Genomic DNA, 16,181 nt, shown 5'->3' with positions numbered 1-16,181 from the left:
ACCAAACAAATGAGACAGAAACAAGATGAGGAAGTAAAAACTGTTTTCTTCTTATTCATTCAAGTGATGTCATATAAATGCCAAATTTGTTGGAAAATATATTGAGATTGGGAGAATTATTTATTTATTTATTTATTTATTTTATTTTTTTTGGGGGGGGGGATAATTGCTCTACACAAAAATGAGATTACAGCTAAATTAATCTTTCATGTTTCGAAGAAGCCACCAACGACGTGAACAGTTTGCATTGTACGGATCTGGATAATGTTGCCAAATAATAGCAATCATTCGTGATTATGCAACGAGTACTGAGATAAAGACGAACTTGTTATTTTTTTAAACCTCCCTTCTTGGGTAGTCAAGGTTATATAAACTCTAGTCCGGTGGGTGGCGGTAGTGTGCTTGAATGCTGGTTGCCAAGCGCCATTCAAGTCAGACAAGAAGAAGAACGAGTCAACAAAGCCGACGTTTGTCGCCACCTAGCGTTTCTCGTAAGCCGGTGCCTTCAACTTTGAATCAAAATTCACGTGCGCACACGCACACACTTCCCGGGTGTGTGTGTGTGTGTGTGTGAGTGGGGAACACCTTCACTCAGGGCCGATGTCCAAACTCAACCCGTTCTTCTACTTCCTCATCCGAAACTCACCGCCGTCGATTCACTCCAAACAACAACAACCAATCTGGCAGTTGTTACGAAATGTTCTCCTTCCTTCGACCAGGTGAGTTGTGTTTTCTGATGCTTGTTCCTTTTCCATTTTTTCTCTCTTTCCCCCTCCGGAAGAAATTTCACTCAATCACAAACTAGACCAGAGAGGAATCATTTTTCGGTTGACGAATACGTAATCCTTAGTTCATTTTTAATTCCTATCTTTTGTGCTCAAGGGCAACATTTGGTTTTAAACTTTAAACGTGTAGGAAAGGTGAAATAGTTTATTTTAATACTGAGGGTTTTTCCCAATTAATTTAATTATAATCCACTAACCAACTATTTCAAAACATTCTGTGTTGTATTTTATTTTTATTTTTTTAAAATAATGTATTAATTGCAATATGCATTAAACTAGCGATTATCCAGGGTGTGGAGATCATTTGGGATGTCCACCTGTTGCCAGTCATGCTGCAAGTGTTCAACTAACTCAATATTTCACACGAATACACAGTACACAGTACTGAACTGAGATCATGATTTCATTATTCATATTTTTGCAACATTTTTTAATTGGTGGTGTGCTTGCTGTGTCCTTTTTCAAATGTAAAATGGATGCCTTGGCTCAGTCAAGGTTGGGAAGCACAGCATTAAACAATAATTTAAGCAATACATGAAAACTAATTTAAAATAAATGATTTATCTAGCATATATTTGGGTTTGGTGTGGGCGGGAGAAGCAGTTAAGTGAATGCATTAAATATTCCAGGACTTTTGATCATGTAACTGCCTGGTGAGCCGGATTATAGAATGGAATTACATACATTGCCCATTAGTCAAGTCACAACATATCATTTCACGTTTTTAGGACAATATTGCCCGCAAAAACAATGCATGAGGTCAGGGGTGGACATACTGGGCAACCTATGTCCTGTGGGCCATATATGGAACATCTCATGTTACCAACAAAACAAATAAAACCTCTGAGGAAGGAACTGTTGTAAAAAAAAAAAAAAAAAATACAGTAAAAGGACTGAGCCCTGCCACAAATAAATTACACTTCCCTTGAGTTTTTTATGGTTCTATCTCAGGAGTGACTTCTCTAATTCAGTTAACTGACTGCAGCCTTTTCTGTTGTGTGTGCGTGATGTGAACAAGTATTGGTGTTTTGTGCTTGCAGCCAGGGCGAGGGACCCCTTACCCGAGGACGTGCACATCTCCTCTCTGCCCCCGAGCGTTCCCACCGAGGATGAGACGCAAGACGCCGACGGACAAGGTGGCTAATTTGTCAACGTCATCATAACAGTTCGGACTTTCCGTTTTCGACCCATTTAAAGTACCTGACGGCGTTAACGATGGTAAAACCTGAAAACGTCAGTAAAAACAGAGGAGGATGACAAACATAGAACTTCCATTTTTTTAAATTATATTAAGCAATGTTAAAAATGATTTGACATCCCCTCCTTATTTATTAGAGTAAGAAAAACAAAAATTAATTCCCTCAGCTGTTAAGATTTGTAGTTTTGTTTAACCGTTCTGCTATGTTATTATTATGACTTAAATTATTTAATTTAATATTATTATTATTAATTATTATTAGTTATTTAATTATTAAAATTAAACCACACTAAAAAAAAACAAAAAAACGATCCACCAGAGGGTGCTAGAACTGCACAAATGGAAATCAATTTGACTTTTTTTAAAAGATGTGCTGCTTTTTATATCGTGACGTGATGACAACGATAGATTGTGTCAGTTTTAATATCGCGACATCACGATATTGCTGTTACATCACTATGTTGTGGCATAAACTGCCGCATTTGAAAGTTAAAATAAATGGTGAAAGTAGATTTTACGGTAAAAAGTACATTTGTATTGAATTTTGCTGATCATGGCGGCATAATTCAACACAAATGTATTTTTAGGCATTTTTAAGTGTATTTCATTTAAAAAAAATAAAATAATAATAATAATAAAAAAAACTGAAGCATGACCTGTGAGAGGAAGTATTGATTGGAATTGTTAGTGACTGAGTTATTATGAGATTAAACTCAATGTTTGTTGACTTTTTTAAAAAAAATTCTGAAAACTTTGTATAATTAGGCATACCCTGAATCATTTTATGGATGTCATTGCTATTCTAGAGGAGGAAAAATATGTGAAAAAAGTGCAAAAAAGTATCGGCTTTCTTCATTAACAGGATTACAAAAAAAGAAAGATATTTTTTTGATAATGTAACAAATGTAACGGGTTCAAATGAAGTACTGTATTGATTTTATTGGTGAGCAGGATTGCACGGTAAAGAAAAAAAGTTTATGACACTTATGGATAATTAAACACACCCTCGCTTCTAAGTGACCCAGGGACGCTATTGCTGTTCCTACTAAACATAACAGGAGGGTTCAAATATGAAAACTCTGAAGAAAAAAATAGCACACATTTCTTGCTTGCCCTCTTGCCAGAGTAGAAATAAAAATATTCCCAATAGAGCACAGCAAAACATTTATTTCTATGCCCATTTACACTGCAGTATGTAAAACCTCCAGCACACGTATCAATTTGTTAGCTTGTACATATTTTTAAACAAAATATGGAATCATATTTCTGCAATTTGCATTAACTCCCATGACACAACTTCAGTTTGTGCCCTCAAAAATGTGGGTAGTCATTATGCATGTTTGTGTATTAGACAATTCAGAGGGTATCGACCACGAGAAGAAGGTTGTGATCCAGACCAGGCACACTCACCAGGGCGCCTTCCTCCACACACACAACTATGGAGCCGCTTCGGGTACTTATTTGGAGGAGAGGGTCCCTGTCCCCCAAAATGACACCCAGGTAACCCACAGAAATTTGGAATGAATGGCAAAGCTGTCATGTCGGGGATTAGACAATACAGGACGATTCATTTGGGACCACAAACCGGGTGTAAAGAGTGCACAAACTACAAATGAATGATATATATATATATATATATTTTTTTTTAATACAAATGAATGATATTAATATTTATGGCTGTGCAATTAGTCAGAATTCAATTTCACTTATTACACTCCACAATTACTAAATCAGCATAATTGTAAAATAAATAAATAAATAAATAAATAATAATAATAATAATAATAATAATAATTTTTTTGAGTTGTTTAATTTTTGCTTAAAGTTCACACCTTTTTAAAAATTCAAAATAACTAATTTAATATTTTTTCCAGTGTGTTTCAATGGATTTTATTTGGCTTAATATTTTTTTTAATTTGTTTTTTACATTTAAACATTTTCTTGTTTTGTCTCAAAAAATAAAATAAAAATCATACTACTGCACAGTGCACATGATGCACTCCAACTCCAAGTTTTTGCCAACATAAATAAATAAATAAATAAATAGTATTATTATAAATTCTGTTTGGTCCAAAAGGAACTTACATAATTATAGTGTTTCTATTTTTTTTTAATTGGTCTTAATATTTTTAAATGTGTAAACATTTTCTTGTTTTGTACCAAAAAATAAATAAATCATACAACTGCACAGTGCACATGATGCACTCCAACTTCAAGTTTTTGGTAACACAAATAAATAAATAAATAAATAAATAAATAAATATTACAAATTATGTTTGGTCCGAAAGGAGCTTACATAATTAGCTTACATAATTAGTGTTTCTATATGTTTTAATTGGTCTCAATATATTTAAATGTTTAAACATCTTGTTTTAAATAATCATGATTTCAATTATTACAAAAAAAAAACAAAAAAAAAAAACATGTAATTATTTTTTCCATAATCTAGCAGCCCTATTAATATGATTCCTGGACGGTTGAGAAAGCAAATTGAAGAACGGGTAAGTTAGCAGACATTGCTTGCTGGAGTTTCTCGCCATGTTGTGCTCCATTCGCTGACCCAGACGTCCCAAATTGTTAATGGAATGATATGAAAGTAGTATGTGGCGCCAAATGAGCATTTGAGTCATGTCTGTTATATGTTACATATTGTTATTGTCATATTTGGGGCTGTTTCGAAAGGTGTAATTGCTTTGAACCACAGACGGCCTTTAGTCTGCGGAAGCTGTGGGCCTTCACCGGGCCGGGCTTCCTGATGAGCATCGCCTATCTGGACCCGGGCAACATCGAGTCGGACTTGCAATCTGGAGCAAAGGCTGGTTTCAAGGTACTGTGTTTGTCTTCCTGCACCGTGCACACCATTCTAGTATTGCTTCCTAAATATGTAAATGACTCCGCTAATGACATCTGCTGATGATGCACACAAGACTTTTGGTTGAACTCTGACCTTGCAGAGTTGACTTATTAAGAATTTTGTCTTTGGTGAGTGATCAAACTTTGCTACCATACTCCACCAACACTCAATGACAAAAACTCTATTTTTTCATTTAGCTTTGCCCACCTGTCTGCTGCATGACGTTTGACCATAATCACACAGTTTGTTTTTGAAGGCACCCCGGAAATGATCCTAAAATGGCTGCTTCAAACCAAAATGGCTGAGCTTCTGTAATTTATTAATTTTGTTTCCAGGCTTAGCTTTTAGCTACTTTTTGTGGATCTTACAATCAACATGTCTCAGAAAATCTGTTTGCTCAATCAAATTAGCTACTGGGGTTGAATTTAATAAAAAAAAAATAAAAAAAAGACTCCCAAGCCAGTTTTTGTGGGTCAATGATAATAATTTTCGACACGTTGTCGTTCCTGTCAGCTTCTGTGGGTGTTGCTGGGGGCCACCGTCATGGGCCTGCTGCTGCAGAGGCTGTCGGCCCGGCTGGGTGTCGTCACTGGGATGCACCTGGCTCAAGTCTGCCATCACCACTACCGCACCGTGAGTGACCTCGCATCATCTCAGCTGCAAACCACAACAGAGGATTTTATTTTTTTTCGTCTTTACGGCGTGTGCCAGTTGGCATCTCATTTCACCATCATCATTTCATCTGCCCAACTGAATGCTTTTAAAGGGGATGTGCGTGCTTGTGTGTGTATGTGTGCGAAGTGACCAGTTATAAATAAAGGGTTTGTAATTGCATACACATACCACCAGATGGCAGCAAAGCACTTGGGCACAATATTGACCAACAACAACTGTTTTTAGTCGTTGAAATGTTTGCACAAATATATGATATGGAGGAGCAGAACTGCCCTAATTAAAAATAAATAAATAAATGAATGAATAAGAGTGAAAATAAAAACGTATATTAAAAAAATAATTAAAAATTAAATAGAAAAAATTAATAGAAATTGAAATAAAAACAACTATATATATTCCTAAATAAACAGGTAAAAATAAATCCCAACAATAAAAAATGAGATTCAAAAATAAAAATAAATATGTAGAATTAAATACAAAAATAAATATATAAATAGAATTAAATATCAATCAATAATAAAAATGCTCTGCTCTCACATTTATTTATTTCATGTTGCAGATGCTCTGTCAGGTCGAAATGTTATTCAAATGAGGGGGAGGTCTTAAGCATGTCTTGGGGCTATTTAGGGATATATATATATAAAAAAAAATCAATTTAGTTTTTGAATTATAATTTCTTTATATTTCTTTTTATTTTCACTTTTATACATTTATTTATTTATGTAGCCATTTATTTATTTTTTCTATTTTGTCAGTTTTGGTCCTCCAAACAAAAAAAAGAAAAACATTGTCACATGTAGCAAATATCTATATAAAGTCATGTCGTATCGGTATGGTATCGGCATCGGTTGATACAAAAAAAATGGTATCGGAACAACACTAATATAAATAAGTGTACTAGCTCGTATTCTACTACAAATAACACTCTAGCACAAACTTTCCTTAGATCACATGTGGCAAGCAAACAAATATTTAACACAAACACTAGTTTAGCTTCCTTTCTAGCATTTACACAAAATGAGGTCAAGTTCTCAAAGGAAAATTTGCGAATATGTAAGTTTGCAAATAACAAATTACGTGAGTGTTCACTGTATATGTAATAAAAATGAAAGACAGCATAGTACCAGGTATGTAAAACTGTCTGTACAGTTGCTGTTTTAGGAATTTCTGTGTTGTCTGCAGGTTCCCCGCATCATCCTGTGGTTGATGGTGGAGTTGGCCATCATCGGCTCCGACATGCAGGAGGTGATTGGCTGCGCCATCGCCTTCAGTCTCCTCTCGTCCGGCAGGTGTGACCTCACGCAAAAACGATGCACTTGTTCACAAATGCTATCTTAGCGCTCCCGTTGTTACGACCGCTGACAGGATTCCTTTGTGGGGTGGCGTCCTTATCACCATTATCGACACATTTGCCTTCCTCTTTTTAGACAAGTATGGTAAGTCAGATTTATTATCAAAATAGGCAGAAAAACATGCGCCTGGAACAAAAATTGTCTCTTGTCGTCATGCAGGATTGAGGAGGTTGGAAGCCTTCTTTGGTTTGCTCATCACTATTATGGCCATCACGTTTGGATATGAGGTACCAACATTTATCTGCCTACATTTTGCTTTTGGGTTTGTTTGACAGCGGTTGAGGTTAACTACTGCTGAACTGTATGGAATGCTTATGGAAAAAGATTTAAAACAATAAATGAAGCAAAATTACAAAAAGGTAAGTTTTCTGGAGGTCAAAATGAGTTTTGCGGACCAAAATAATGGTGTTTATTAAGTATTGTGTACAAATAATACACTTCTTCTTTTTTTTTTAACTGAAACTAATTAAAACTAAGCATTTTTAAATAGGTAATCAATCCATTAAAAACTATCAGAACCACACTCAAAACTAATTAAAACTAAATTTAAAAAAACAAAACTCAAAATGAATTAAAAACTAACTCAAATGAAAATTACAAAACTATTGTCACCCTGCAGCAAAGCTTATTTACATATTATTTACCATCAACTAGCTTGGGGGGACAAAAGGAAATTATGGGCATTACCAGCCAACCATTATCTACAGATAATATATTTTATTTATTTATTTATTCATTGATTTATTTGTTTATTTATTTTATTATTTATTTTTATAATATATATTATAGTTTTTATTATAGATTCCTTTTTTTAAAGAGATACTTTACTTATTTAGCCATTTTTGCCAGTCAAATATTAATATTTTGCCTATAACAAATTTTATATTTTCATTATTTTTCATGTACAATTAATACCTTTAAAAACACTGCAACTTGCTGTCGACTGAAAATGACATTACAAGGGCTCAACCAATCACAGCTCAACTTGTGAATGTCACATGACCAGACCTAGAAAACAGGTTAGCTGTGATTGGTTACCTGAGCCCTTGTGATGTCATTTTCAGTCGACAGCAAGTTGCAAAATGTGTTTTTAAAGGTACTAAAATAAATAATGAAAGTATCAAATTAATTATAGACAAAATATTAAAATTTTACAGCTATAATGGACTAAATAAGTGAAGTATCCCTTTGTTGTTGTTGTTGTTTTTTTTTTTTTTTTTTTTTTCAATTTTGGTGTGTGTGGTTCCGTTCATGGATTAATAGCATTTCCCTTCATTTTTTCAACTAGGCAGGATGATTTAAGAGCCGTGTTTTGAGTTACAAGCATGTATCTCAAGGCACCACTGTACAACTGGCCTGTACTTGGGCAATAATTTTTTCACATACACCCCCACTCACCACACTTTGAGGAAAAAAGTACTGTCGATGATGGAGTCAAGTCAATTTTGCACGGACTTCTGACCATCGAAACGATTGACGATTTTTTTTGTCCTCATCTCCGCCAGTACGTGATGGTGCGTCCAGACCAAAGCCAGCTGCTGATGGGGATGTTCGTGCCGTATTGCCAAGGCTGCGGCGCCGTCCAGCTGGGTCAGGCGGTGGGCATCGTGGGAGCCGTCATCATGCCCCACAACATTTACCTCCACTCCGCTCTGGTCAAGGTGACGTTGACGCGGACGCCCCGCTCTCGTTTCCTGTTGAAACCGCGTCAACCAACCAGCAGGTGCTCACATTTTCAGTCTCGAGAGGTGGACCGCACCGACAAGAAGCAGATCAGTGAGGCCAACAAGTACTTCTTCATCGAGTCCTGCATAGCCTTGTTGGTGTCCTTCATCATCAACGTGTTTGTGGTGGCTGTCTTCGCCGAGGCTTTCTACGAGCGCACGAACGTACAAGTGGTGAGTTTCTTTATTCTTTATTCTTTAGTCTTTATTTGCACTCGAAGCGGCTTTCACTGGCTTCAGTTGTTTGGCGTTTTCATTGCAGAACAGTGTCTGCAACCAAACGGGAAGTCCTCACTCAAACCTGTTTCCTCTCAACAACCACACTCTAGAAGTGGACATCTACAAAGGGGTACACGTTTCCATTTCTCTCAGATTCACAAAATATTTGGGAGACATAAAATAGAAATTGTTTTTTTGTTTGTTTGTTTGTTTGTTTTAAGGTTTCGGACAGTGGTGTCCAAAAATGGTCCTGGTGGGCCGGAGTCCTACAGGTTTTGGATGTTTCCCTGCTCCAACGCACCTGTTACCAATGAGTAGGGTCTATCAGGCTTATGCAGAGCTTGCTCTTGAGCTTCAGGTGTGTTGGAGAAGGCAAAGATCCAAAACCTCCAGGACTCCGGCCCTCAAGGACCGAGCTTGGACACCACTGTTTTAAGACATTCATTCTTCTGTCAAATGACGCAAATATCTACTAATCGTTCAGTTTTTGAGGGGGGCAGTTCTATCTCGTGTAAATAAATACAAATGACGTCTTTTGTTACCCTGACAGATTAAAACCGCTGCATTCAGCGTGATAAAGAACCCGGGCAGGGCAAGATGACGTCAAGGTCCAGTTCCATCCTTGGCATCCAACACCTTAAAACAGGGGTGTCAAACTCATGTTAGCTCAGGGGCCGCATGGAGGAAAATATATTACCAAGTGGGCCGCATTAGTAAAATAACAGTATATAACCTAAAAACGATTGCCGTCAGTTATACGCAGATTTTTGCTATTTGTGTGCCTGCCCTAAATTATGGAGGTCAACTGTAATCATATTGTTCCAAAAAATAATACCAATGCAAATGGAACGCAACAATACTGAGTTCTGGACGTGTTAAATCTACCTGTTTTGCTTATATATTGTTCCCAGAATGCATTGCGTGGCGCAGTTAATGACGTCATAAGGACGCTAATCCTTGTCATATCTATTTGTGCTACCAGTAATTGAATTTGTGTCATATTTAACACTTTGGCGGTCTATTATTAAGAAAAAGAAAATAATAATAATAATAATAATAATAATAATAATAATTAAACAAACTAGGGCGGCACGGTAGTCGAGTGGTTAGCACGTCCGCTTCCCAGTTCTGAGGTCTCCGGTTCGAGTCCTGGCTCGGACCTTCCTGGGTGGAGTTTGCGTGTTCTCCCCGTGCCCGCGTGGGTCTTCTCCGGGTACTCCGGTCTCCTCCCACATTCCAAAGACATGCATGGCAGGTTAATTGGGCGCTCCCAATTGTCCCGAGGTGTGCGTGTGAGTGTGGATGGTTGTTCGTCTCTGTGTGCCCTGAGATTGGTTGGCAACCAGTCCAGGGTGTCCCCCGCCTACTGCCCAGAGCCAGCTGAGATAGGCGCCAGCAGCCCCCGCGACCCTTGTGAGGAATAAGCAGTCAAGAAAATGGATGGATGGATGGATTAAACAAACTGTGACTTTAAGTTGTGTGTAAAATAATGACATCCAGCACGATTCCCCTGTACAAGTTGCATTACTCATCAGAGGACTGCTTGTGAAATTACAAATTTAATATATTTTGATTGTGGTCAGCTGATTAATTACTCCGACAGTACAATTATTATATATTTTTTAACTTTACAAAATCATCTTGCGGGCCTTATGTTTGACACCACTGCCTTAAAAGGATACTTGACTCGTTGTGCCATTTTCAGTCGTAAAAAGTTAATATTTTGCCCAGAGTTAATTTGATTTCATTATTTTTTATGTACAATTTATACCTTTAAAAAATAATTTTTCCACGTGCTGTCGACTGAAGATGACATCACCTGTGCTGAGGAAGTAGGTAACGACCAGTCACCTGTTTTCTGGGTTTGGTCAGCAAAGTGAGCCTTGGTTGGTTGTTACCTGTTTCCTCAGCACAGGTGATGTCATCTTCAGCTGACACCAAGTGGAAAATTAGTTTTGAAAGATACTAATTGTACATAAAAAAGTTATCACATTAATTATAGACACAATATTATCTTTTTAATGTTGACAGTGGTTCAAGTCAAGTATCCCTTTAAACAAGACTCTGAATCTTAAGTAAAAGCGGGCTACATATCTTTGGTGTCCAAATGCATCGAAGTTTCCCAGTGTCTAAAATTTTCCAACATAATTGAATAGAATGTCAAGAATTCATCATCATTTCATGCTTCAATTTAACTACAAGGAGTTCTCGAATTATGTTGGAGTTGCGTTTCTACGCTCGCGATGTAACCCGAATTTCGACTTACGGTAAGTCGAATTTCCCCATTAAAGTCAATATTTGCATCAAATTAATTTGCACAAAAAAAATCTAAAATACATTTAAATTAAAAAAATAAAATTAAAAAAGATGCTGTCCGACTGAAGCCCAAGTCTTTGCCGATCGTCGGTGTCTCTCCTTTCTGCAATCTTTTTATGATGTTTAGCTTCATTTCCATGGTAATGGCTTTACTTTTGGCTGGACCAACATTGATAGAAGACGTAGCTTTCTTCTTCTTTGGCGTCATGATGTAGAAAAAAAAGAGGCCGAAAAAACCAAAGATACCCCCACAAGTGCACAAGCGTTAGCACTAGCTAAGGGCTAAATAGCGGACGAGGGGAAAACATTGCGGGTTATATGGCGGATGAGGAGCCAAAATGGCGGACGCGGCCAAAATGGCGGACCGGGCGTAACCGTTGTAAAGTCGAAACGTCTTAGGTCGAATGCGTCTTAACTCGAGGACTCCCTTATTGTAATTAAATAGTGCTGCTGCTTTTGGTGTTCTCATCTTGGCCACTGGATGGCAGTATAATACAGCCACACAGACACAAACGAAGAAGAGTCACCCTCAGTAAGTTACAGTAATATGAATTGTTCTTTTTCAGAGGATAAATAATATAAACCTGTGAGTTTTGCAGTATTGTTAATGTATTTCTCGACAGTTTTGTTCAAATAGCTGTTGTAAAACCGCACCTCTCAATGCTTGCCGTGAATGTCGTTTTCTATTAGCATTAAGCTAGTGGATTTTTAGGCAAAGTTATGTGATTAAAATGCATATGTAACTGTCTTCATTTTATATTTAGTTTGACACACAACTTGAACTAGGAGTGACGTAAGGTCTCTTTTTGTGTCCAGGGAGTGGTCCTGGGCTGTTTCTTTGGGCCGGCGGCACTCTACATCTGGGCCGTCGGCATCCTGGCGGCGGGTCAGAGCTCCACCATGACGGGAACGTACTCGGGCCAGTTTGTCATGGAGGTGGGTGCCGAGCGTGTTGTGATACGAATCGATGTGTTTTTGCGCACTTGCGAACGATGGCGTGTTTGAATCCCACAGGGTTTCTTGAACTTGCGCTGGTCTCGCTTCGCTCGGGTGGTGCTGACCCGCTCCCTGGCCATCGCGCCCACGCTGCTGGTTGCCGTCTTTCAGGACGTGCAGCATCTGACTGGCATGAACGACTTCCTCAACGTGCTGCAAAGCATGCAGGTCGCTCATCTACAAAGTTTTGACCCTTTACACACACTACTCATAAAGTTGGATATTTCAGGCTGAACCTAAAATGCACCCTAACTTTTACAAGTTCAATTAAATTTGGCCTTTTTGAAACTTTTAATGCACAAGTCCAACTTTTGAATGTTTACATACTCTTTTCACAACCTCCTGTTTGACAACAAATAGTCAAATCTGCGTGCATATGAATCGGAGGGGACATTTCCTAAAATGTTTCACTCATGCAGACAAATTTACTGGTTTATCGATAGAGCACTCATTGGCAAAACCTCACTCTTTCATGACGCCCTACTCACCATGCATACCACCACCCTCACTCTCCCTTCCAGTAGTATTATTAAGATCTTTATTCCCAAAATCTGCACCACTTTAGGTTGAGGTTTTCATCGTGAAATATGAATTGGTGGGCACTCCAATGGATTTTCGCAGTCTGTCATTCATCAAGAGCCGGGCCACCCGTCCGTCATCGTCAATCTGTCGTTATTTCAAGCCGAACCGTCCTGTAATCGTCGCTTTGTCAATCTATCATCATTATTTTATATTTTTATATTTCTGTCATTGATATATCAGTCGCTATTTTAAAACCATCAGTAAATTTCATTCGGCTGTCATTGTTATTATTGTGATGAACTTATGAGTCATGAAATAATGTTTTTAAAATAAGAACTTTATTTAGTGACACGACCGGAGTCATTGAGTTACGTCGGAGTTACGTTCCTACTTCCTACGCTCACGATGTAACCCGAATTTCGACTTAAGTCGAATTTCCCCATTAACGTCAATATTTACATCAAAATAATGTGCATAAAAAATCTAAAATACATTAAAATAAAAGAAATAAGATACTGTCTGACTGAAGCCCAAGTCTTTGCCAATGTTTGTTGGTGTCTCTCCTTTTTGCGATCTTTTTATGATGTCTAGCTTTGTTTCCATGGTAATTGCTTTTCTTCTGGCTGGACCAACATTGATGGAAGACATAGCTTTCTAATTCTTTGGGGCTATGTGGTGGGGAAAAAAAAAAGAGGGTGAAAAAGCCAAAGATACTCACTCCCACAATTGCACAAGCGCTAGCACAGGCTAAGGGCTAAACAGTGGACGAGGGGAAAACACTGCGTGCTATATGGCGGACGAGGAGAAAAAATGGCGGACCGGGCGCACAAGTGCGCCTTAACTCGAGTACTCCTTGTATTAAAAATGAGATTTTATATGCGTTTCACAGTTCTGAAAGAGTTATTCTTCATCGTTTCCTTCTTCTCTTAGTTCATTGGTGGAAGTTGACAGTAAGAGAGGCAGCGCAAGATGGCTGCTCTTTGTCTTATTATTGTAGCGTTGCAGTCTTGCAGAAGTAATCAGGCCAAGCAGCAAGCTAGCAACAAACCTTTTAATGGGAATAAAGAGAGACAAGTTTTTAAAGGGATACATGATTTATTGAGCAATTTTCAGCAGTAAAAAGTGAATATTTTGTCCAGAATTCATTTAATAACGCCATTATTTTTCATGCAATTAATACCTTTAAGAACATATTTTTCCACTTGCTGTCGACTGAAGATGACATCAGTTGGTACTAACCCAGTTGTTGACGATTACATTGACAGACGAAAACACTTGCGTCAATTTTTCAAAGTGACTGACAGTCATTCCCACAATATTGACTATACTGCCCACCTCTTGAATTTAGCTTGGATTAAAAGGGAACTGCAATTGTCTGGCGACCAGTCCAGGTCAGCTGAAATCCTGAGAGAAAAAGGGATGGATGGAAAAAAATGAAAATGTTCAATTGTGCTTGGAGCTCCCCAAATTGAAGTCTTTTTGTGTCACAGCTTCCGTTCGCCCTCATCCCCATCCTAACGTTCACCAGTTTGCCATCTCTCATGAAGGATTTTGCCAACGGATTGTGAGTCAATTAACATCCGATGGCGTCTGATTGAAAGCAAATTGCCAACCCGCGTTGTTCCTTCCCGCAGGTTGTTTAAGATCTGGGGCGGCCTGCTTATCTTGACGGTGTGCGCTATCAATATGTACTTTGTGGTGCTTTACGTGACGACACTCAGCAGTGTGTGGCTCTACGTGCTGGCCGCCTTCCTCGCTGTTGCATATCTGACCTTTGTGGGATACTTGGTAAGTAACATTCGCCACTACTACTTTTAGAAATACAAATTGTCATCATTTTTGGATAATTCAGCCTTGAAGCAAATGTCACTTAGCAAGAGGAACATTTTTAAGTGAGTCAGGTTAGGATGTCATTTTGGTTTCAAGCAGACATTTTAGATTTTCCACCAGGTGACGAAAGTACAATTAACTTGTTGCTATTCAACAGAATAGTAGCAAAGTGTTGAACAACATTTCACACTGACAATCAAGAGATTTGTAACTGCTGCGCCCCCAACTGGTAGAAATGTAAACTGCAAAAACTCACGTATGGCTGCTCTTGAATTGTCCGTGTTGTTGTTTACAGTCGTGGTTGTGCCTGATCGCCGTGGGGGTGCCCTGCCTGGATCCAAGCGGCCGCAGAGGGAACGACGCCGGCGTCCTTATTGAGCCGCAGCCGGAGTTTGAGTCCTGAATTGCCTCAAGTGTTTGAGCAGGTCAAAAGTCGCCTCACAGGGGATGATGATGATGCTTTGTAAGTTGGAGTCTTTGAACTGAATTCCAAAACCAGTGTTCTGTTCAGTTGTGGGAAGTAACACCAAATACAGTCCAGTGCAGTTACTGTACTTTAGTAGATTTTTCAGATCGTCCTTTTCGCTATATTGTGGTTCACTTACTGCTGGTGCATTGGAGATTTTTTGTACAGTACAATTAATCAACTGCATGTCTCCAGTAAACATTATTAGCTAACCACCGCTAGTTAGAACAAATTGTAATCCATAAGGCAAATCAACTGTATTTCTGTCACACATTTCAACCACAAGGCAACTCAATGTGCTTTCACCAAATATCACCGCTAGTCAGTCTTTATAAACCAGGGACGGTGGGGTGCGAAAGATGGCCGTCATGCGCATCAATCGCAAATTCTAAATGCTATCTTGATTGACTGTTCAACAGGTCAATACACTCACAATTATCCAACCTTGCATTGGTCACACATTGTAACATTGGAAATGTATAAGCTCAGCTTGCCAGTGACTGCAGTGCATAGTAGGACTACATATCCCATGATTCTTTTCTGCGAAAGCAGGAAGTTCTGTTCAAGTTATGGTCACCGCCTGCTACGTAAATCCGTCATGCTACCGATTACGTGTGGATGCTAATGAGAATGCCAATGTGAATTTGGGAGTAAATAGAAAGGAATTTAACAGTTAAATTCACTTTTAATGGCTTTATCGTATTAATCGCTATGACAACTGTGTGATTGACAAACACATGGCAAAAAAATTATTATGCGCACCAACCGCCAACTCGTATTAGCCATTCCTATTGCTGTTGTGATTGTTGTTGACAGTGATGTGTAATGACTTATTAATCATCCGGCCATCACTTGATGACAAAGCACCAAAACTGCAGATTTGCGTACAGTATTATCAGGCCAAATCCTCTTAGCCCTCTTCTCTCCACCGTGCGGGAAATGAGAATGGGCCTCATTCACGAATGTGCAAAACGTGCGTAAGCACAAAATGTGTAATTCATCAATATCTTGAATTTGTGTATATTCTGCGAACAAATTGAGAACATTTTCAGACTACATGTGTGAACAACGAGCGAGCGAGCACACGCGGACGAACAAATAATGACAGACCAGCTTCAAGGAAAAAAAATAAATAAAAAATACACACTGACTAAAATGGAGAATTTGCTAATGAGTTAACTAATGGCCTAATAAAGATGAAAAGAACACTTGTCATGTTAGGCCTGGTTCCATTCAAGTGCTCG

At 38.3% G+C, this 16,181-nt stretch overlaps 1 protein-coding gene across 2 annotated transcripts; it reads left to right on the top strand.

Annotated features, from left to right (window-relative positions):
* Positions 1-428: 428 nt before the first annotated feature.
* On the top strand, positions 429-15,025 carry LOC144013885 (natural resistance-associated macrophage protein 2-like). 2 transcript variants are annotated; one of them, XM_077513232.1, is made up of 16 exons: positions 431-719; positions 1,826-1,921; positions 3,335-3,483; positions 4,688-4,810; positions 5,351-5,470; positions 6,695-6,801; positions 6,878-6,948; positions 7,024-7,091; positions 8,370-8,525; positions 8,604-8,762; positions 8,851-8,937; positions 11,940-12,059; positions 12,138-12,287; positions 14,132-14,205; positions 14,276-14,429; positions 14,767-15,025. In XM_077513232.1, exons 1-16 carry the CDS (start codon positions 698-700, stop codon positions 14,872-14,874), a joined length of 1,764 nt encoding a protein of 587 aa, XP_077369358.1. In that variant the 5' UTR covers positions 431-697; the 3' UTR covers positions 14,875-15,025. The 2 variants fall into 2 exon arrangements, with proteins under 2 accessions (XP_077369359.1, XP_077369358.1); XM_077513233.1 differs by lacking the exon at positions 14,767-15,025 and having other exon boundaries at positions 429-719; positions 8,856-8,937; positions 14,276-14,424.
* Positions 15,026-16,181: the final 1,156 nt, after the last annotated feature.

The sequence above is a fragment of the Festucalex cinctus genome, chromosome 2 (assembly GCF_051991245.1).
Source record: "Festucalex cinctus isolate MCC-2025b chromosome 2, RoL_Fcin_1.0, whole genome shotgun sequence".
NCBI lineage: Eukaryota > Metazoa > Chordata > Actinopteri > Syngnathiformes > Syngnathidae > Festucalex > Festucalex cinctus.
The sequence above is the reverse complement of the archived record's forward strand: the minus strand, read 5'-3'. Positions and strand labels throughout refer to the sequence as shown.